Below are 22668 nucleotides of genomic sequence, written 5' to 3' on the forward strand. Positions count from 1 at the left end.
ACAAAGACACACAATATTTACTGACTCAAATCTTAAATAAGTGCAGAGAAAAGTATACTTAAATCAGCTTGTGTCCAGTTGATATATGCAGGCAAGTCTCACTAGTCAGCAACCCCGATTAAAATGATTAGTAGAAATGTAACCAACACATATTTTAATACAATCAGAAACCCGCAAGCTAACACTAACACAGGAATTTTAAAACAGTCTAACAACTTTCAATGAGCCCAGATGGCTACACTTTTCCACACTTCAGGCAACTAACTGCAGATAGACAGAGAAACAATATTTACTGAATCAAAGACACAAAATATTTACTGACTCAAATCTTCAATAAGTGCAGACAAAGTATATTTAAATCAGCTTGTGTCCAGTTGGTATATGCAGACAAGTCTCAGTAACAACGAACGCCAATTAAAACGATTACTAGAAATGTAACCAGCACAGATTTTAATGCAAGCAGAAATCCCCAGGCTAACACTAACACAAAAATTTCAAAGCAGTTTAACAACTTTCAATGAGCCCAGATGGCTACAATTTTTCACACCTCAGGCAACTAACTGCAGATGGAGACACACAATACATACTGAATCAAAGACACACAATATTTACTGACTCAAATCTTAAATAAGTTCAGAGAAAAGTATACTTAAATCAGCTTGCGACCAGTTGATATATGCAGATTAGTCTCAGTAGCCAGCAGCTCCGATTAAAATGATTACAAGAAATGTAATCATACACAGATTTTAATGCAAGCAGAAAGCCCCAGGCTAACACTAACACAGGAATTTCAAAGCAGTCTAACAACTTTCAATGAGCGCAGATGGCTACACTTTTTCACACTTCAGGCAACTAACTGCAAATAGAGACACAGAATATTTACTGAATCAAAGACACCCAATATTTACTGACTGAAATCTTAAATAAGTGCAGAGAAAAGTATACTTAAATCAGCTTGTGTCCAGTTGATACATGCAGACAAGTCTCAGTAGCCAGACCCCAATTAAAATGATTACTAGAAATGAAACCAACACAGATTTTAATGCAAGCAGAAACCCCCAGGCTAACACTAAAAAAGTAATTTCAAAGAAGTCTAACAACTTTCAATCAGCCCAGATGGCAACACGTTTTCACACTTCAGGCAACTAACTGCAGATAGACACAATATTTACTGAATCAAAGTCACACAATATTTACTGACTCAATTCTTAAATAGGTGCAGAGAAAAGTACACTTAAATCAGCTTGTGTCCAGTTGATATATGCAAACAAGTCTCAGTAGCCAGCAATTCCAATTAAAATGATTACTAGAAATGTAACCAGCACAGATTTTAATGCAAGCAGAAACCCCCAGGCTAACACTAACACAGGAATTTCAAAGCAGTTTAACAACTTTCAATTAGCCCAGATGGCTACACTTTTTCACATTTCGGGCAACGAACTGCAGATAGACAGAGAGACACAATATTTACTTAATTAACGATACACAATATTTACTGACTCAAATCTTAAATAAGTGCAGAGAAAAGTATACTTAAATCAGCTTGTGTCCAGTTGATATATGCAGACAAGTCTCAGTAGCCAGCAACACCGATTAAAACGATTACTAAAAATGTAATCAACAGATTTTAATGCAAGCATAAACCCCCACACTAACACTAACACAGGAATTTCAAAGCAGTCTTAACAACTTTCAATGAGCCTATATGGCTACACGTTTTCACACTTCAGGTAACTAACTGCAGATAGACAGACACACAATATATACTGAATCAAAGACACACAATATTTACTGACTCAAATTTTAAATAAGTGCAGAGAAAAGTATAATTAAATCAGCTTGTGTCCAGTTGATATAAGCAGACAACTCTCAGTAGCCAGAAACTCCAATTAAAATGATTACTAGAAATGTAACCAACACAGATTATATTGCAAGCAGAAAGCCCGCAGTCTAACACTAACACAGGTATTTCAAAGCAGTCTAACAACCTTCAATGAGGCCAGATGGCTACACTTTTTCACACTTCAGGCAACTTACTGCAGATAGACAAAATATTTACTGAATCAAAGACAGACAATATTTACTTACTGAAATCTTAAGTGCAGAGAAAAATATACTTAAATCAGCTTGTGTCTAGTTGATATATGTAGAGAAGTCTCAGTAGCCAGCAACTTCGATTAAAATGATTACTAGAAATGTAACCAACACAGATTTTAATGAAAGCAGAAACCCCCAGGCTAACAAAGGTATTTCAAAGCAGTCTAACAACTTTCAAAGAGCCCAGATGGCTACACTTTTTCACACTTCAGGCAACTAACTGCAGATAGACAGAAAGACACAATATTTACAGAATCAAAGACACAATATTTATTGGCTCAAATCTTCAATAAGTGCAGAGAAAAGTATAATTAAATCAGCTTGCGGCCAGTTGATATATGCATACAAGTCGCAGTAGCCAGAAACTCCGATTAAAATGATTACGAGAAATGTAACCAACACAGATTATAATGCAAGCAGAAAGCCCCCAGTCTAACACTAACACAGGAATTTCAAAGCAGTCTAATAACTTTCAATGTGCCCAGATGGCTACACTTTTTCACACTTCAGGCAACTAAATGCAGATAGACAGAGAGACACAATATTTACTGAATCAAAGACACACAATATTTACTGACTCAAATCTTAAAGAAGTGCAGAGAAAAGTATACTTATATCAGCTTGTGTCCAGTTGATATATGCAGACAAGTCTCAGTTGCGAGGAACTCAGATTAAAATGATTACTAAAAAAGTAACCAACACAGATTTTAATGCAAGCAGAAGCCCCCAGGCTAACACTAACACAGGAATTTCAAAGCAGTGTAACAACTTTCAATGAGAACAGATGGCTACACTTTTTCACACCTCAAGCAACTAACTGCAGATAGAGACACACAATACATACGGAATCAAAGACACACAATATTTACTAACTCAAATCTTAAATAAGTACAGAAAAAAGTATACTTAAATCAGTTTGTGTCCAGTTGATATATGCAGAGAAGTCTCAGTAGCCAGCAACTCCAATTAAAATGATTACTAGAAATGTAACCAATACAGATTTTAATGCAAGGAGAAACGCCCAGGCTAACACTAAAGTACAGTTTTGTACCTACCATAAATGTAGATGTTTGAGTGTTCACCCTGCTGCAGTCATCACACTTGGGTTATCCTGTCGTCAGGTGGTCCCGAAGTCGGCCTGAGTTCCAAAGTCTTGGTCCGGCGTCGGTTGCTGTTGCTTCTTCCCTGACATCAGCACGCCAGGGGTATATAAGAGGCATCCAACGCCATCTTCTTCAGTTTTTCTTGCCCCAGATATCAGGCGCCCCCAATAGAAGGTCACTACCTAGTACCAATAATAAAAGTGAAGTACAAACAAAAAATACTTCCAGCTGTAAGCAAATACACCACAAAGGTTGTATCACATTTAAAGGCATAGAAAGGTTTCAGATAGATCAGAGGGGATGGAGGGAGCGTAACCTGGACTGCAGCAGGGTGAACACTCGAACATCTACATTTATGGTAGGTACAAAACTGTACTATGTTCATCGTGTTACCCTGCTGCAGTCATCACACTTGGGTTGAATCCCAAAGCTAAGGATGGGAGGTGGAGTCAAACAGGGTTAGAAGAGGCTAGAAAGCCCTGCAAAACTGCAGTGGCGAAGCCAGCTCTAGTCTTAGAGTAAAGTGGTAAGTGATAGTGCTTGGTGAAGGTGTGTACTGAACTCCAAATTGCAGCTTCCAGAATATCCTTGGTTGGCACCCCCCCTGAGGAAGGCTGTAGATGTAGCTGCTGCCCTGGTGGAGTGGGGCCTTATGCTAGCAGGAACTGGTTTTCCATGATGGGTGTAACAAAAACGTATGCAATGTACTATCCATTTTGAAATGGTATGTTTTGAGATAGCCTTTCCTTGTGATGCTGTAGCATAGGATACAAACAGCTGGTCAGATTTTCTGAAGGCCTTAGTTTTATCCAACTAGTAATGTAGTTGCCTGTGAATGTCCAAGGAGTGCAGGAGTTTTTCTCCTTTGTTCTGTGGATTTGGGAAAAAGGTGGGTAAATGGATGGTTTGATTTAGAACCACACTGGATACCACCTTTGGCATAAAGGAGGGGTTAGTTCGTAGAGAAACTCTGTCTTGATGGAAAATGAGGAAAGGCTCTACTGCCATTAGTGCCTGTAGCTCTGAGACTCTTCTGACTGAAGTAATTGCTAGTAGCAGGGCAGTTTTCCATGATATAAACTTTAAATCAGCCGAGAAAGCTGGCTCAAAAGGTGGTAGTGTAAGCTTTTCCAGAACAAATTTGAGGTCCCAAGTTGGCGTTGGTGCTCTCCTGGGAGGCCTTATGTTTTTGGTCCCTCTGAGGTACTGCCGAGGATCCGTGCTGTAGTGAGCTGAAATAGCTGAGGCGTGGATTTTAATAGACGAAAAGGAAAGTCCTTTGTGTAACATCTCAATTAAATATTGTAAAATCTGAGGAATGTCCGGCTCAAGGGGATTTTGGCCTTTAGCTTGATTCCAGGCGCAAAATCTTTTCCATTTGTCTGAGTAGGCTTTCCTGGTGCTGGGCCTCCTGGCCTCCAGAATAACATCCATAACAGCTTGTGAAAGAGGAGCTGGCTGGTTGTTTAGATGATTTGCCATGCAGCCAGATTTAAGATCTTGAGCTGGCTGTGTAGAATCTGACTGTCTTGCTGTGTGAGCAGATGAGGAATTTATGGTAAAATCCATGGTGGGCCGTGGGCCATGTTCCTTAGTAGTGGGTACCAGTGCTGGCGTGGCCAGTCTGGGGCAATGAGTATCATTCGGGGTCTCTCCATTCTGACCTTCAGCAGTACCTTTGTTAGAAGGGGCAATGGAGAGAAGGCATACACTGTCAACATTTTCCAACTGAATGAGATTGCGTCCACTTTCCAAACTTGATGGTGGAATGTCCTTGTGCAAAATTTTGATAGCTGATCGACCTGTTTGCCAACCCTCAAAACTATGTCTGGGCACCCCCATTTTTGGTTATCATTGCAAATACTTGTGGATCCAGTTTCCACTTGTGGGGATCCATGATATTTCTGCTTAGGTCGTCTGCCAATGTGTTCTTTTTTCCTGGCAGGAATTGTGCTTGTAATTGAACTTGGTAAGCCAGTGCTGTGTGCCACAAAGTCATTGCTTACCTGCACAGAGGGTAGGAGTGTGTACCCCCTTGCTTGTTTATGTACCACATTACTGTGGTATTGTCTGTCCTTATTATAAGTTGTCCTGGATGTAAGAGGTCCTTGAAGGCTGTCAGAGCATTTTGTACAGCTAGCATTTCTTTTTGATTGATGTGCAGATTTCTGTGATCCGTACTCCATTTGCCTTGAACGCACTGTCCTGCCATGTGTGCCCCCCAAGCATAGTCCGATGCATCTGTTGTCATAGTTTGTCTGGCTGGGGGTAAGGTGAAAGGCTGACCCTTGTTGAGGTGACATGCCTGTGACCACCACAGAAACTCCTGTTGAAGGCAGGGAATGAGAGGTATCATTGTTTCCAAGCTGTAGCTGTGTTGAGTCCATATGCTTTTCAGGTACCATTGTAATTTCCTCATATGCAGTTTTGCAAATGGCATTAGTAGTATGCAAGATGCCATGAATCCCAAGGCCTGCAGAATTTTTCTTGCAGGGAGTTGGGTCTTTGTTGCCATTAATTTGAAGTATTGAGTTAGTTGTAGTTGCTTGTCTGGCGTGAGATAAGCCATCTGGGCCGTTGTATTCAAGCTGACACCCAGGAATGTCATGTTTTGTGAGGGCACTAGTTTTGATTTCTTTTCGTTTACTGTGTACCCTAGGCAACTTAGAAGGTGTTTGACGAACGCCAGATGTTGTAAGAGAATGTCCTTGCTTTCTGTTTGGATGACGCAGTCGTCCAGGTATTGGTATATTTGAATTTCTCTTTGTCTGCAGTATGCAATTACTGGTACCAGGCATTTTGTGAAGACCCTGGGCGCAGTAGATAAGCCAAAGGGCAGTGCAGAGTATTGGTAATGGGTTGAACCTGCAATGAAACAGATGTATCTTCTGCAATTTTGTCTGATAGGGACATGCAGGTATGCCTCCTTGAGGTCCAACGTTACTAGCCAAGCCTTCTTGCCCAACATGGGAAGAAGCTGCTGTAGTATTAGCATCTTGAATTTGGGTACTTGCAAGTAGGTGTTTAGAATTGAAAGGTCCAGAATAGGTCTCCATGCATTGTCCTTTCTGGGGACTAGAAACAGCCTTGAGTAAAATCCTTGGCCTTGCTCCTGTGTAGGTACCAGATGAATAGCTCTCATGTCCATGTGAGCTGTAATTTGTTTTTGTGCCTCTGCCCATTGATTTTGTGGCAGGCTTGGCATTCATTTTATCCTTGGCAAGGTGTGGAAATGGAATCTGAATCCTTGTGAGATAATGTCTAGCACCCATTTGTCCTTTGTGATGATGTGCCAGTTGTCTGCAAAAAGTGCTAATTTTCCTCCCAAGGGAGCTTCCAAGAGAGCTGTGCTTGGCAGTTTGAGGGTTAAGTCATTGTGCTTGTCTTCTGGTAGTTTGGGGCCTGTCTTCTCCTCCCTTCTGTGTGCAGTGCCCCATTGGCGAGGTTTGTAGGGGATTTGTGCTTGACCTCTGCCCCTTGGGCTTCTGTATTTACCCCTCTGTGGTCTGTCAGAAGCTGGAAAGGACCAATTTTTTGTTGGCCAATTTCTGCTGAAGCGAGGGGGTTGTACCTGTAAGAAATCTTTGACTGCCTGCATAGACTTTGCCTTATCCTCCATTTTCTTTAAAACCTCTTCTGCTTTAACCCCAAATAAGACACCCTGCTGTAAAGGCGCATCTAGTAACTTTGCTTTAACATGATCAGGCAGAGTTTGTTCCTTTAACCAAGCATGCCTACGTATGACAGACCCAGTAACAGCTGCTCTACAGGAAGCTTCCAAGAAATCAAATCCACATTGTAAAGTATGTTTGCCCACCTGTTCAGCTGCATGCAACAGATCCTGCATTTCCTTGAATTCAGACTGCTGAGAATATGTGCCCATCTTTTGTTTTAATTGAGACATTAGGAATTGCTGATATTTCAACATGTGAAACTGACAATTTAGTGTCCTCATAGCTAGAGTAGCTGAGGTGTAAACCTTCTTCCCCACCTATCTAGTGCTCTGGAGTCCCTTTCAGGTGGTGCAGGATTTTTAGCCATAGAAGCCTTAGCCCCTTTGTGTCCCTGGGAGATTGTCTCTGGGTCAGCAACAGGGCTTTTGTAAAGGAATTTGTGTGAGTCAGGCACTCTATAATATCTGTCTGGTTTGGCTGGAGCAGGAGGCAGAGAATCTGGATTTAGACTAGATTCTAAGTAAACATCATCCACAATGTCTAAAACTGGAGGGATAGCAAGTGGTCTGTGTTGGGGAAGTAAAATAAACTCTCGGAGCCTTTTCTTAGAGTCTGAGTAGTTCTGACCTACCCAGTGGAAATGTTCCCTCATGGTATGTAAGGTTTCCCCAAAGGAATAGTCTTCAGGGGGAGATGCTGAGGGAATGGAATCTTCAGCATCAGAATCTTCACATGGAGGAAAGGAGTAATCCTGTTCCTCTGAGGAGTCTGAGGAAATAGAAACTTGATCAGAGGAGGCATAATCCTCCTCTTGTCTAGGCCTTTTTTCTGGGGGGGGGGGGGGGGTTGGGAACCCCTGATCAGAGTAATCAAATCTTCAGCCATCTTAAGCATCTGCTTCTTAGGCATGGGCCCTTGTACTGGAGACTGATGTTGTCTTTTTAGGTTTTAGAGGAGTCTTAAGCTTAGCATAAGATTTTATGGTGAGAGTAGTCGGTGTGAAGACACCTTCTGAAACCGAAGGTGATTCCACAGCACCAACTTCTCTTTCTGCAACACTGTCAGTTGGGCCTAAAGAAAAAGGCTGAATCGGCCTAGTACTCTCTGCTTGAGAATCCAAAGTGGTATGGGGTTCCAATTCGGCGGTCATCAGGGCACCTCACTGAAAACCGGAGAACCGGCGACTGGCCCAGCCGAGGCCTAGGAGTCTGGCTTGGATCTAGGCTGCCTGTCTTTATCTTTGCGTTTTTTATGCACGCCGGTAGTCGGTTGCTCCGACGGCATAGTATAATTAAATTTCCTACCGAAGTAGTGTCGTGCGAAATCAAAGCGTCGCTTTATAGTACGCTTATTGAACCTAGCACAAAACCAACAACCAGTGACGTTGTGGTCTGGGCCTAGGCAAGGTACACAATAAGAATGAAAGTCCTTATGAGGTTTTTGCTTCCCACAAGAAATGCAATTGTTAACTTTTTCTGACATCGGACAGAGGCAAGAAAAGGTTCCCCAACAGGGTACTTAGCTTTGAAGACTTCTGACTGAAATTCGATTAGAAAATCTCTGGTGTTGGCCGACCGGCACTTGCGAACTGCTTCTGCTTCAGGCACCGCGCAGCAAGAAAGACTGGGGAAAATGGCGTCGGATGCCTCTTATATACCCTTGGCACACTGACATCAGGGAAGAAGCGACAGCAACCGACGCAGGACCAAGACTTTGGAACTCAGGCCGACTGCGGTACCGCCTGATGACAGGATAACCCAAGTGTGATGACTGCAGCAGGGTAACACGATGAACATCACAGGAATTTCAAAGCAGTCTAACAACTTTCAATGAGCCCAGATGGCTACACTTTTTCAAACTTCAGGCAACTAACTACAGATAGACACAGACACACAATATTTAGTGAGTCAAAGACACACTATTTACAGACTCAAATCTTAAATAAGTGCAGAGCAAAGTATAATTAAATAAGCTTGTGTCTAGTTGATATATGCAGAGAAGTCTTAGTAGCCAGCAATTCCGATTAAAATGATTGCTAGAAATGTAACCAACACAGATTTTAATGCAAGGGAAACCTCCCAGGCTAACACTAACGCAGGAATTTATAAGCAGTCTAAAAACTTTAATTGAGCCCAGAAAGCTACACTTTTTCACACTTCAGGCAACTAATTGCAGATAGACAGAGACACAATATTTACTTAATCAAAGACACACAATCTTTACTGACTCAAATCTTAAATAAGTGCAGAGAAAAGTATAGTTAAATCAGCTTATGTCCAGCTGGTACATGCAGAAAAGTCTCAGTAGCCAGACACCAATTAAAATGATTACTAGAAATGAAACCAACACAGATTTTAATGCAAGCAGAAACTCCCAGGATAACACTAACACAGTAATTTCAAAGAAGTCAAACAACTTTCAATCAGCCCAGATGGCTACACCTTTTCAGACTTCAGGTAACTAACTGCAGGTAGAGAGACACAATATCTCAAAGACACACACTATTTACTGACTCAAATCTTAACTAAGTGCAGAGAAAAGTATACTTAAATCAGCTTGTGTCCAGTTGATATATGCAGATAAGTCTCAGTAGCCAGCAACTCTGATTAAAATGATTAATGGAAATGTAACCAACACAGATTTTAATGCAAGCAGAAACCCCCAGGCTAACACTAACACAGGAATTTCAGAGCAGTCTTAACGACTTTCAATGAGCCATGATGGCTACACCTTTTCACACTTCAGGCAACTAACTGCAGATAGACAGAGACACACAATATTTATTGAATCAAAGGCACACAATATTTACTGACTCAAATATTAAATAAGTGCAGAGAAAAGTATACTTTATTCAGCTTTTGTCCAGTTTATGAATGCAGACAAATCTCAGTAGTCAGCAACTCTGATAAAAATGATTACTGGACATGTAAACAAGACAGATTTTAGTGCAAACAGAAGCCCACAGGCTAACACTAACACAGGGATTTCAAAGCAGTCTAAAAAGTTTCAATGAGCCCAGATGGTTACACTTTTTCACACTTGATGCAACTAACTGTAGGTAGATACAGACACACAATATTTACTGTCTCAAATGTTAAATAAGTGCAGAGAAAAGTATACTTAAATCAGCTTGTTTCCAGTTGATATATGCAGACAAGTCTCAGTAGCCAGTAACTCTGATTAAAATGATTACTTGAAATGTAACCAACCCAGATTTTAATGCAAGAAGAAATCCCCAAGCTAACACTAACACAGGAATTTCAAAGCAGTCTAACAACTTTCAATGAGCCCATATGGCTACACTTTTTCACACTTCAGGCAACTAACTGCAGATAAACACAGACACACAATATTTATTGAATCAAAGGCACACAATATTTACTGACTCAAATCTTAAATAAGTGCAGAGAAAAGTATACTTAAATCAGCTTGTGTCCACTTGATATATGCAGACAAGTCTCAGTAGCCAGCAACTTTGATTAAAATGATTAGAAATGTAACCAACACAGATTTTAATGCAAGCAGAAATCCCCAGGCTAACACAGGAATTTCAAAGCAGTCTAACAACTTTCAATCAGCCCAGATGGCTACACTTTCTCACACTTCAGGCAACTAACTGCAGATAGACAGAGGGACACAATATTTTCTGAATCAAAGACACAATATTTACGGAATCAAATCTTAAATAAGTGCAGACAAAAGTATACTTAAATCAGCTTGTGTCCAGTAGATATATGCAGACAAGTCTCAGAAGTCAGCAACTCTGATTAAAATGATTACTAGAAATGTAAACAACACAGATTTTAATGCAAGCAGAAACCCCCAGGCTAACACTAACACAGGAATTTAAAAGCAGTTTAACAACTTTCAATGAGCCCAGATGACTACAGTTTATCACACTTCAGGCAATTAACTGCAGATAGACAGCGACACACAAAATTTACAGAATCAAAGACATACAATATTTACTGACTCAAATCTTCAAGAAGTGCAGAGAAAAGTATAATTAAATCAGCTTGTTTCCAGTTGATATATGCAGACAAGTCTCAGTAGCCATCAACTCCGATTAAAATGATTACTAGAAATATAACCAACACAGATTTTATTGCAAGCAGAAAGCCCCCAGGCTAACACTAACACAGGAATTTCAAAGCAGTCTAAGAACTTTCAATGAGTGCAAATGGCTGCACTTTTTTCACACTTCAGGCAACTAACTGCAGAAAGACAGTGAGACACAATATGTACGGAATCAAAGACACAACATTTACTGACTCAAATCTTAAATAAGTGCAGAGAAAGGTATACTTAAATCAGCTTGTGTGCAGTTGATATATGCAACCAAGTCTAATTAGGAGCAAGTCCGATTAAAAGGATTACTAGAAATATAACCAACACAGATTATAATGCAAGCAAAACCCCCTAGGCTAACACTAACACAGGAATTTCAAAGCAATCTAACATTTTCAATGAGCCCAGATGGCTAGACTTTCACACCTCAGGCAACTAACTGCAGATAGACACAGACACACGATATTTAATGAATCAAAGACACACAATATTTACTGACTCAAATCTTAAATAAGTGCAGAGAAAAGTATACTTAAATCAGCTTGTGTCCAGTTGATATATGCAGACAATTCTCAGTAGCCAGCAACTCCAATTAAAATGATTACTAGAAATGTAAACATCACCGATTTTAATGCAAGCAGAAACTCCCAGGCTAACACTAACACAGGAATTTCAAAGCAGTCTAACAACTTTCAATGAGCCCAGATGGCTACACTTTTTCACACTTCAGGCAACTAACTGCAGATAGACAGAGACACACAATATTTACTGAATCAAAGACATACAATATTTACTGACTCATATCTTAAATAAGTGCAGAGAAAAGTATAATTAAATCAGCTTGTGTCCAGTTGATATATGCAGAAAAGTCTCAGTAGCCAGCAACTCTGATTAAAATGATTAATGGAAATGTAACCAACACAGATTTTAATGCAAGCAGAAACCCCCAGGCTAACACTAACACAGGAATTTCAAAACAGTCTAACAACTTTCAATGAGCCCAGATGGCTGCACTTTTTCACACTTCAGGCAACTAACTTTAGATAGACAGAGAGACACAATATTTACAGAATCAAAGACACACAATATTTACTGACTGAAATCTTAAATAAGTGCAGAGAAAAGTATACTTAAATCAGCTTGTGTCCAGTTGATATATGCAGACAAGTCTCAGTAGCCAGCAACTCCGATTAAAATGATTACTAGAAATGTAACCAACATAGATTTTAATGCAAGCAGAAACCCCCAGGGAACACTAACACAGTTATGTCAAAGCAGTCTAACAACTTTCAATGAGCCCAGATGGCTACACTTTTTCACACTTCAGTTAACTAACTGCAGATAGACAGAGACACAAAATATTCACTGAATCAAAGGCACACAATATTTATGGACTTAAATCTTCAATAAGTGCAGAGAAAAGTATTCTTAAATCAGCTTGTGTCCAGTTGATATATGCAGACAAGTCTCAGCAGCTAGCAACTCCGATTAAAATGATTAATAGAAATGTAACCAACACAGATTTTAATGCAAGCAGGAAACCCCCAGGATAACACTAACACAGGAATTTCAAAGCAGTCTAACAATTGTAAAACAGCCCAGATGGCTACACTTTTTCACACTTCAGGCAACTAACTGCAGATAGACAGAGAGACACAATATTTACTGACTCAAATGTTAAATAAGTGCAGAGAAAAGTATACTTATATCAGCTTGTGTCCAGTTGATATATGCAGACAAGTCTCAGTAGCCAGCAACACTGATTAAAATGATTATTAGAAATGTAACAAACACAGATTTTAATGCAAGCATAAACCCCCAGGCTAACACTAACACAGTAATTTCAAAGCAGTCTAACATCTTTCAATCAGCCCAGATGGCTACACTTTTTCACCCTTCAGGCAACTAACTGCAAATAGACAGACACAACATATACTGGATCAAAGACACACAATATTTACTGACTCATATCTTAAATAAGTGCAGAGAAAAGTATACTTAAATCAGGTTGTGTCTAGCTGATATATGCAGACAAGTCTCTGTATCCAGGAACTCTGATTAAAATGATTACTAGAAATGTAACCAACACATATTTTACTGTAAGCAGAAACTCCCAGGCTAACACTAACAAAGGAATTTCAAAGAAGTCTAACAACTTTCAGTGAGTCGAGATGGCTACACTTTTTTACACTTCAGGCAACTAACTGCAGATAGACAGACACACAGAATATTTTCTGAATCAAAGTCACACAATATTTACTGACTCAAATCTTAAATAAGTGCAGAGAAAAGTATACTTAAATCAGCTTGTATCCAGTTGATATATGCAGACAAGTCTCAGTAGCCAGCAACTCCGATTAAAATGATTACTAGAAATGTAACCAACACAGATTTTAATGCAAGCAGAAACCCCCAGGCTAACACTAACACAGTAATTTCAAAGCAGTCTAACATCTTTCAATCAGCCCCAGGCTAACACTAACACAGGAATTTCAAAGCAGTCTAACAACTTTCAATGAGCCCAGATGGCTACACTTTTTCACACTTCAGGCAACTAACTGCAGATAGACAGAGACACACAATATTTACTGACTCAAATCTTAAAGAAGTGCAGAGAAAAGTATACTTAAAATCTGCTTGTGTCCAGCTGATATATGCAGACACGTCTCAGTAGCCAGCAACTCCGTTTAAAATCTTAAGATATCTGACAGATATACCATTAATATGTTTCTTGTCTACAGTTTTAAGTTATCTATAGATTACAACAATGCTGGTTAATAGTGTAACATGATGCTTTGGCAGTTTTCTTCATCACTTACCTTTTCTTTTTGTGTTTACATTCATTTGCTGTACCTTCATTATGTTCGTTGTCTGTTGGCTGTCCACCTGATTCGAAAAAAAAAAACAAAAAGTCTGTGACCTCTGTCAATGCATAATTCTTTTTTTATTTCAAACAGAAATTATAGTCAATAAAGATAATCTTATGTAGCATGACAGTAAATACTTAACAAACATTGATTGCTCCCCCCATATCAACACAAATGAGCATGACTTTCAAAAAAAAAATAGGAAACTGTCTTTTTTCTAAGATAATTAACACATACTGGCTTTTTTCTCATCTACAACCAAAATTGGGCCCGCTTTTGCTACAAATACTTGCATGAAGAGTTTGTTTTGTCAGATAACAGTTAAACATCAATTTATTCTCATTCCTTGAATTCCCCACTACACAATATATACCCGCCTTTGCCACAAAATATGACTGAAGCCCAAGTACAACACATTGAAGTAAATTACTGTGGTCACTGCCTCTTTCCTGTTTCTCCACTACTGACCATCAGAAAGTTCTCATCTTTTTTAGGGAGGGGTGTAGGGGCACTCTCTACATGACAGCACTTACATGATGATAGGGAAACAATGATATGACTTTTTAGGGGGCAACTGTATCCAACAGCAGCAAGCTGAATTATGTTCCTGCAGCTGTTTTGTTTTATCTTGCCAATGAGACATTAGAATAGTATAACATGTGGCTACCTATCTATTTATTTATTGGGGGGGCAGGCAACATGCTAAAGTAAAAGGCATTTATAGGGTTATGAAGGACTGTGCCTGCTTAGAACAATGATGCCATAACATTTGTGGGGCCTTCACAGTCAAGGATGGTCTTCATTCTCAGAAGGGGCACACCATGTTTTGTACCCACATATGTTATTAGATATCTCTGCATCATTGTAGTCACAGTTGCCTTTGGGGAATTAGCATGTGGCTTCTTACACCTAAGAAATCCAGTGTTTTAGAGGGTTTTTTTTATTACAGTTTGGCATTACCCAATCTCTACCAGGGGGTTGTTTGACCATGGCTTGCTTGCAGACTGGATGAAACTAATGTGAATTAACTCTACACTGAGCAGTATGTCTGCAACTGTGTGCATAATGAATCCTACATTACAGATGCAGTCATTTGCCCTACAGTGACATTTTTGTATATATTTTGCACCCAAGTACCTTACTGTAATTCTCTATTTTTTATTGTGAACTGTCCGTGGGAAAGTACATGTGTTATACAGCTATTAAATTCAGCATTTCAGAGGGCTTTTGCAGTCACAGTCTGGCACTATACTTGATTTCCACAGTCCACTTAGAAGTCATTTGACATCATTTCATAAGGCAAGATTTTTTTTTTTGAGAGCTAGTTGACTGCTGTTCAAAAGCCAGGTGAAAGTAATGTCCAGAATGTGTACCAACTTCAAAAATCATATATATTTCAGCAGAAAAATATTTTCCGTACAAACATCCTGATTTTACCATACTTTCATACAGCTAAGGTGGTTAATTCATATTCAACCGTCAGCTGCAATGAAATTCATTAGAGTACAGTAAAACTCTTATATACATTTTAAACTGATTACATTACTACCTGTAAATTTCATAATGAAATATATAAAAAAAAAAGGTTTAAGCTACAAGCCTGTCAGAAGACAAGCCTCAGTGTTTTTAGTTCATAAGTCTTTACCATAACAGTTTGACATTCAGTATTATACTCTGTTTACATTGTAGCTGATGTAGTGAACTTCTCCTTAGTATGCTGAGTGCAGTAATGGCTTAGAATATTCCAGAATAAAGGATTTTTTTCATTAGACTTACAACCCCCTCCCCCCAAATTTAAACTTATGTGCAGTAAACTACATAATGTGAGAATGTATAGTTCGCAGGAGCTGCTCTAGGATTGGTGTGCTCTCGCTGATCTCTGGAGTGAATCCAAACGATATCCAAGGCATCCTTTGAAATCTACAGAAAAATAAGTATTTTTATTCACTGTCCTTCACTTTTAAACTGTGTATTACTGAACTGCTACCTGCTTAACTGTTTTTTAGCCAGTCTGTTTTGCTGTTTCAACTGCTTGCTGTTTATTTACTTATTTAACATTTGCTGACCAGGAAAGTCCAAGAAGGACAGAGCCTATTTTCAGCAGAGGCTCAGAAGAAATGCTCCAGATAGATGTCTTTTGAATGTGGGAGGAAACCAATGTGAATATAGGGAGGACATGTAGACTCCGCACAGAACGCACCACAGCCGAGAATCGAACTGGAGAACCTCTTGCTGTGAGGCAACAATGCTTACCGCTGCACCACTTTGCCGCCCAGACTGTTTGTCCTGCACTTTGTATTTTCTAGTACTTGTGTATTTTATAGCATAGGCTAGACTTAGATTTGCAGAGTCTAGATTGTTTGGCATTATCTGAGCACTAAAACCAGTCATCTTACATGAAGAGGACCCCCCTACACCCTTGCGGCAGGAGTGTAGCAAAGGACACACCTGAGTTGGAGATTGTTGGAATAAGGCTCAGTATTGAGTATTTCCATTGGCCAGCTTGTTTGAAAATTGCTTAACTTGTTTACTCTCCAGAAATTTACCTAAACACTAGAGACCTCCAAAATACAAACATGCTACACCTAATACACCTACAGCACTCAATACACATAAAACCACAAGCAGAAGTGTCTTACTAACCAAGCCCTTAAGGCAAAGCACATCTAAACCAATATTTTTGGTCATAGGTGACTCTATAGTGAGATACACAGATGTTCCACTCACCAGGCAATACAAGGAGAAAGTTACAGTCAGCTGTCTGTCAAGTGCCAGGATCTGCCAGATCACACATGCACTCAAGTCTCTCCACAAGTACTGTTATGATTCCATAATAGTTCATGTTGGTGTGAGTGTCTCAGGCAGGTATGTCCCTAGCCTTGAGCAGCATACTACCTTTACCTAAGATGATACCAAAATACAAACAAAAATGATTGACTTCAACAACTGGCTTAGTTTCTCATATCATTCTATGGGGATCCAGTAGCTGTCAGCCTGGGATGACATGGTAGACAGACCACGGTACTTTGCCAGAGATGGTCTTTATCTGTCACCGCTGGGATTTCAGTTACTGGCTAAGCCTCTTGCCTCCCCCATAGTGCCTTTTTAGGCAATGTCACAAGGACAAAATTCCTGACATAAAAATATCTTCAAAAAGCAACCTCAAGGTTATGCTGCTAAATGCATCTAAACCTAAACCTGCACTCACTGGAAGCAGCCCTCACCTTAGAAGATGCTGATATCTGTGCAGCCACAGTGACTTGGTTTAAGACTGTGGAAAGCCACAAACTGAAAGTGCGAGAACTAAAGGAGGAGACGTATCAATATTCATCAAATGTAAATACAACTCTAGATTGGTTAAACAAAACAATTCCCTTGAACTAAACCAGGTCCAACTGACTGTAGGTAAGACCCCTCTCCAAGTTATTGCTAGTTATAGGACCCCCTCCACAAACCAGGATACCCACACTGCATACTTGGATCTACTTGAATCACTCAAGATACAACCAAACACCCTGGTTTTACGTGACTAACTGCCCATCCATAGGCTGAGTAAATTATATGTATACTAATACAATTGTCCAAAGCTTCTTGGACTTCATCAACTCCAATGCCCTGGACCAGTTGGCTGACACCCCCACAAAGGGCCCAAGCATTCTGTGTGCGGTCCTCCCTAGTAAGGTCTGATCATAAATCAGTCTCATTAGAAGTAACAATAACCTCTGACCCTCCGCATTAATAGCGACTAGACTAAAAAAACTTCTCCAAAGCCAATTACAACCTAATACGTGATGGCATTAATAGCTTCACAGCCCCTGCCCTCACTGATGGCATGGACACCTATACTGGGATTTACACCAATGCCTTGTATAAGCATCTATACAAATGTATTGACTCAGCTGTACCTGATAGGATGAAAACAAGATCCTCAAGAAAGTCTGCCTGGTGGACATCTGCTATTAACAAGTTATACAATAAGAGAAAGAAGTTGCTGTCCAAGAGCAGGAAGGAATAGTCTCTGAACTGGAAGCATTTCTTCCTCAGCTTAAGCAAACAAGATACACTGTAAGGCATTCAAAAGCTAACTATGAATCCAAATTAGCCTCCTTCGCTAAGAATAACCATAAGGCCTTCTTTAGCTACATCAGAAACCTTAAAGGAAAAACATAGATCTGTGCTGGACCGGTTGTTAATGGCACCACATATACTGAACCTGCGGAAATAGCCAACCTGCTGGCTGACAGGTTCAGTGAAAACTTCTCCTCCATGTCCCTGGCACATATCACCCAAAGTATCTCTACCACCTGCCCTCCACCTTGTATCTCCAAGGAGCAGGTCTTAAGTGCTTTCTCCAAAGCTAAAAACACAGCCTCTATGGGACCTGATACTATCCCAGGTTGTGTTCTAAATGGATTAAAACAGGAACTAGTTGCACCGCTGGGTACTCTTTTTAACCACAGTCTAAGCACTGGTTTTGTACCTGCTGAATTGAAAACCGCAGCTGTCATCCCATTACATAAAAAGGGGGCCTCCACATTCCCTGGGGAACTACTGAGCCATAAGCCTGACCAGCCTAATCACCAAAGCTATGGAATGAATAATCATGGCCCTTATCAACAAAGATATAGGAGACCTCCAAACACTTGACCCGGCCCAGTCTGGCTTCATTAAAGGAAGACTCTGCCTCTTGAACTTGGACTTCTTTGAGGCAGTTATCAAAGCCCTGGATGAACTCAAATCAGTGCATACGGCCTACCTGGACCTGGCTAAGGCCTTTGACACTATTCCCCAGTCAGGCATCACTGATAAACTCACCCAGCTGGAGATCAACCCGTATATTGTCAGGTGGGTTGCGATCTGGCTCACTGACAGAATGCACACAGTCAAAATATGTGACTCTACCTCCACCAGCAGACCTGTAACCAGTGGTGTTCCACAGGGATAGTACAGTTGTGTACACTTATAAATGTGGATGTTCGAGTGTATTCACTGTTACAGTCATCACATTTGGGTTATCTGCCTGCAGGTAGCCCTCAGCCAGCCTGAATACCAGAGTCTTGGGATTTCTACATCGGATGCTGTCGCTTCTTCCATAACGTCAGGTCGTCAGGGGTATAAAACATACAGCCGACGCCATTACATCAGTTTTTCTTGCCCCTGATGTCAGGTACCCCTATAATAGGAAGCAAATATAAGGTATGGAACCCCACTCCCCCCAGCAAAAAGCAAATACACATGATATAACATATACCAAACAAATAGGATAGGTAAAAAACAAGAGAAGTCAGGGGGCTGGAGGGAGGGTAACTAGGACTGCAACAGTGAATACACTCGAACATCTACATTTATGGTAAGTGTACACAACTGTACTATGTTCTTTGTATTTCACTGTTACAGTCATTACATTTGCGTTGATTCCCAAAGCTAAGGAAGAGTGGAGGTAGTTAAAGAGCATTAGGGATAGCAATCAGGCCCTGTAAGACTGCTGTGGCAAATCCAGCCCTGGATTTAGAAAAAACAGGCAAGTGGTAATGCTTGGTGAAAGTATGCACAGAGCTCCAGGTTGCCGCTTCCAGGATGTCCCTGGTAGGGACTCCTCTGAGGAATGCGGTAGAGGTAGACGCAGCCCTGATGGAATGTGTTCTTATCCCCTGCAGAGTAGGTTTTCCATGGTGCTTGTAGCAGAAATGGATGCAATGTGCTATCCATTTGGAAATGGTTTGTTTTGAAATGGCCTTCCCCTCTGCCCCTGCAGCAAAGCTGAATATCAGCTGGTCAGATTTTCTGAGAGACTTAGTCCTGTCCAAATAGAATCTAAGCTGCCTGTGCACGTCCAAGGAATGCAGTATCCTTTCCCCTTTATTCTGGGGATTAGGGAAAAAAGTAGGCAAATGAATGGACTGGTTCAGAGCCACACTAGACACCACCTTGGGCATAGATAATGGATTAGCCCTGAGGGAAACCCTGCCCGCATGGAAGATAATGAAGGGTTCCACTGCCATAAGGGTCTGCAGTTCAGACACCCTTCTTGCAGAAGTGATGGCTAGAAGAAAAGCTGTTTTCCAAGAAAGGAATTTCAATTCTGCTGTAGCAACTGGTTCAAAGGGGGGGGGGGGTTCCAACATAAATTGAAGGTCCCAAGCTGGAGTGGGGACTCTCCTGTGAATTCTTAAATTTTTGGCCCCTCTACGGAATTGTTTTAACAGTGGATGACAGAATAGGGGTGGCTCAGTATTATAATGAGCTGATATGGCTGAGGCATGAATCTTACGTGAAGAGAAAGACAGGCCCTTGTGGAGCATTGCTGTTAAAAAATCTAGAATATTAGTTAAGCTGGGCACCATTGTGTCCATCCCCTGAGACTGGCTCCAGGAACAGTATCTTTTCCACTTTTCTGAATAGGATTTTCTAGTACTAGGCCTCCTTGCCTCAATAATGACATTCAGCACCTGCTTACTGAGGGTTGCTAGAGGTGAGCTCAGGGAATTAGCCAGAATGCAAGGTTCAGGGTTTGAAGCTGAGGGTGCAGAATCTGGCCCGCCTGCTGGGATAGCAGGGAAGAGTTCTGAGGCAGGTGCCATGGTTGTAGCACTGTCACACTGCACAAAAGGGGGTACCAGTGCTGGCATGGCCAGTGCGGTGCAATCGGTATTGCTCTTGGCTGGTCCTGTTTGACCTTTAGAAGAACCTTCGAGAGGAGAGGCTGAGGGGGAAGGCATAAACTGAGAGGCCTTCGCAGGTGAAGGACAGGGCATCCACTTTCCAAGCTTGACTGTGGGGAGTTCTGGTGCAGTATTTGTTCAACTGGTAGTTCTGAGGGGAGGCAAACAGGTCTACCTCTGCAGTCCCCCATTTGTTCCTCAAGAGCTTGAATAATTTGGATTACAATTCCCACTTGTGTAGATCCATGAGATTTCTGCTCAAGTCATCTGCCAGTAAATTTAGCTTGCCCGGCAGGAATTGAGCTTGTAGGTTCACTTGGTTGCTCAAGGCTGTATTCCACAGAGCCATGGTTAGTCTGCACAGTAGGTAGGAATGGGTTCCCCCCTGCTTGTTTATGTACCATACAACTGTTGTATTGTCTGTCTTTACCAATAGTTGTCCTGGCATAAGATCTTTGAAGGCTGTCAGCTTTGAATTTTGTACAGCTAACATTTCTTTTTGGTTGATATGCAGGTTGATCTGTATTGGGTTCCATTTGCCCTGAATGCACTGCCCTGCCATGTGAGCCCCCCATGTATAATCTGATGCGTTTGTTGTTAGGGTTTGGGCGGCAGGGGGTAGAGTGAAAGGGAGTCCCTTGTTGTGGTAGCAGGCCTCTGCCTTTAGACAAGGAATGATAGGAATCATTGTTTCCAGGTCCTGAGAATGTTGACTCCATAGACTTTGTAGGTACCACTGGAGTTTCCTCATATGCAGTCTTGCATATGGAATAAGCAGAATGCAAGAGGCCATGAACCCCAGGGCTTTCAGGATTTTCCTTGTAGATAGCTGGATTTTTGAGGCCAGTAGGTTGTCAAATAAACTTGTTTCTCTGTAGTGAGGAATGCCATCTGGGAAGTTGTGTTCAAGCTTGCTCCCAAGAATACAATCTGTTGGCAGGGTACTAGGTGTGATTTCTTCTCGTTGATGGTGTATCCCAGTGAAGTCAGAAGTCTCTTTACAAATGCCAGGTGCTGTAATAGCAAGTCCTGACTTTCTGCCTGAATCAGGCAATCGTCCAAATATGGGTAAATCTAAATATTTCTCTGCCTGCAAAATGCAATGGCTGGAGCTAGGCACTTTGTGAATACCCTGGGCACAGTAGATAAGCCAAAGGGAAGTGCAGAGAACTGATAGTGCATGGAGCCAGCCCTGAAGCATAGGTATTTCCTGCAAGATTTCCTGATTGGGATGTGCAGATAAGCTTCTTTTAAATCTAGGGTTGCCAGCCAGGCATCCTTGGCTAGCATAGGAAGAAGCTGTTGAAGAGTTAGCATTTTGAATTTTGGAACCACCAGAAAGGTGTTGAGGATAGACAGGTCCAGGATAGGACGCCATGAGTTTTCTTTTCTGGGAACTAGGAAGAGTCTTGAATAGAAACCTTGTCCCCTTTGTTCTGCTGGGACAGGTTGAATAGTCTTGATGTTGAGGAGAGAGAACACTTGTTTTTGGGCCTCCGCCCACTGGTTTGAGGGGAAGTCTGGCCATCCACTTAGGGGTGGGAGAGAGTGGAATCTGTATCCTAGGGAAACTATGTTGAAAACCCATTTGTCTTGCATAATGAATTCCCGGTTTTTTGCATGCAGGACGAGCTTTCCTCCTAAAGGTGCAAGTAGTTGAGCAAGGCTTGTAAAAGTTAAGTTTAAGTCATTGTGCAATTTTTCCATAGGGGGTGGCTTACTACTCCCTGCTTTGGGGGCGGGAGCCCCCACTGCTTAGATCTGTGCATAGTCTGAGACTGAACTCTTGGTGGTCTGCTGCTCCTGGCCTTGGACTGAGAAGGCCTGAAAGGGACTGGAAAGGACCAGTTCTTTTAAGGCCAATGCCTACTGAATCTAAGTGGCTGTACTTGTAAGAAATATTTAACAGTTTGCATAGATTTAGCCTTTTCCTCCATTCTTTTAAGAACTTCTTCTGCTTTGTTGCCAAAAAGGCACTCTTGGCTTAAGGGTGCATCCAGTAATTTGGCTTTAACATGATCTGGCAAGTTTTGTTCCTTAAGCAAAGCATGCCTTCTAAGTACAGACCCAGTGACAGCAGCCCTGCAAGATTCTTCTAAAGCATCAAAACCACATTGCAAAGTATGTTTACCAACTTGGTCAGCAGAATGCATTAAGTCTTGTAAATCTTTGTGTTCAGCACAGTCAGGAATCAACA

At 41.1% G+C, this 22668-nt stretch overlaps 1 protein-coding gene across 4 annotated transcripts in view; it reads right to left on the minus strand.

Moving 5' to 3' along the window:
• Positions 1–22668, minus strand: part of LOC122798823 (ubiquitin carboxyl-terminal hydrolase 2-like) — a 1648319-nt gene that overhangs the window by 132730 nt on the left and 1492921 nt on the right. For all 4 annotated transcript variants that reach the window (XM_044067950.1, XM_044067948.1, XM_044067949.1 and 1 more), the window contains one exon: positions 13762–13828. In XM_044067950.1, coding sequence (XP_043923885.1) covers positions 13762–13828 — 67 coding nt within the window. The remainder of the gene's footprint in view (positions 1–13761; positions 13829–22668) is intronic.

Source organism: Protopterus annectens, chromosome 3.part1 (assembly GCF_019279795.1).
Source record: "Protopterus annectens isolate FY-2018-M chromosome 3.part1, PAN1.0, whole genome shotgun sequence".
NCBI lineage: Eukaryota > Metazoa > Chordata > Ceratodontiformes > Protopteridae > Protopterus > Protopterus annectens.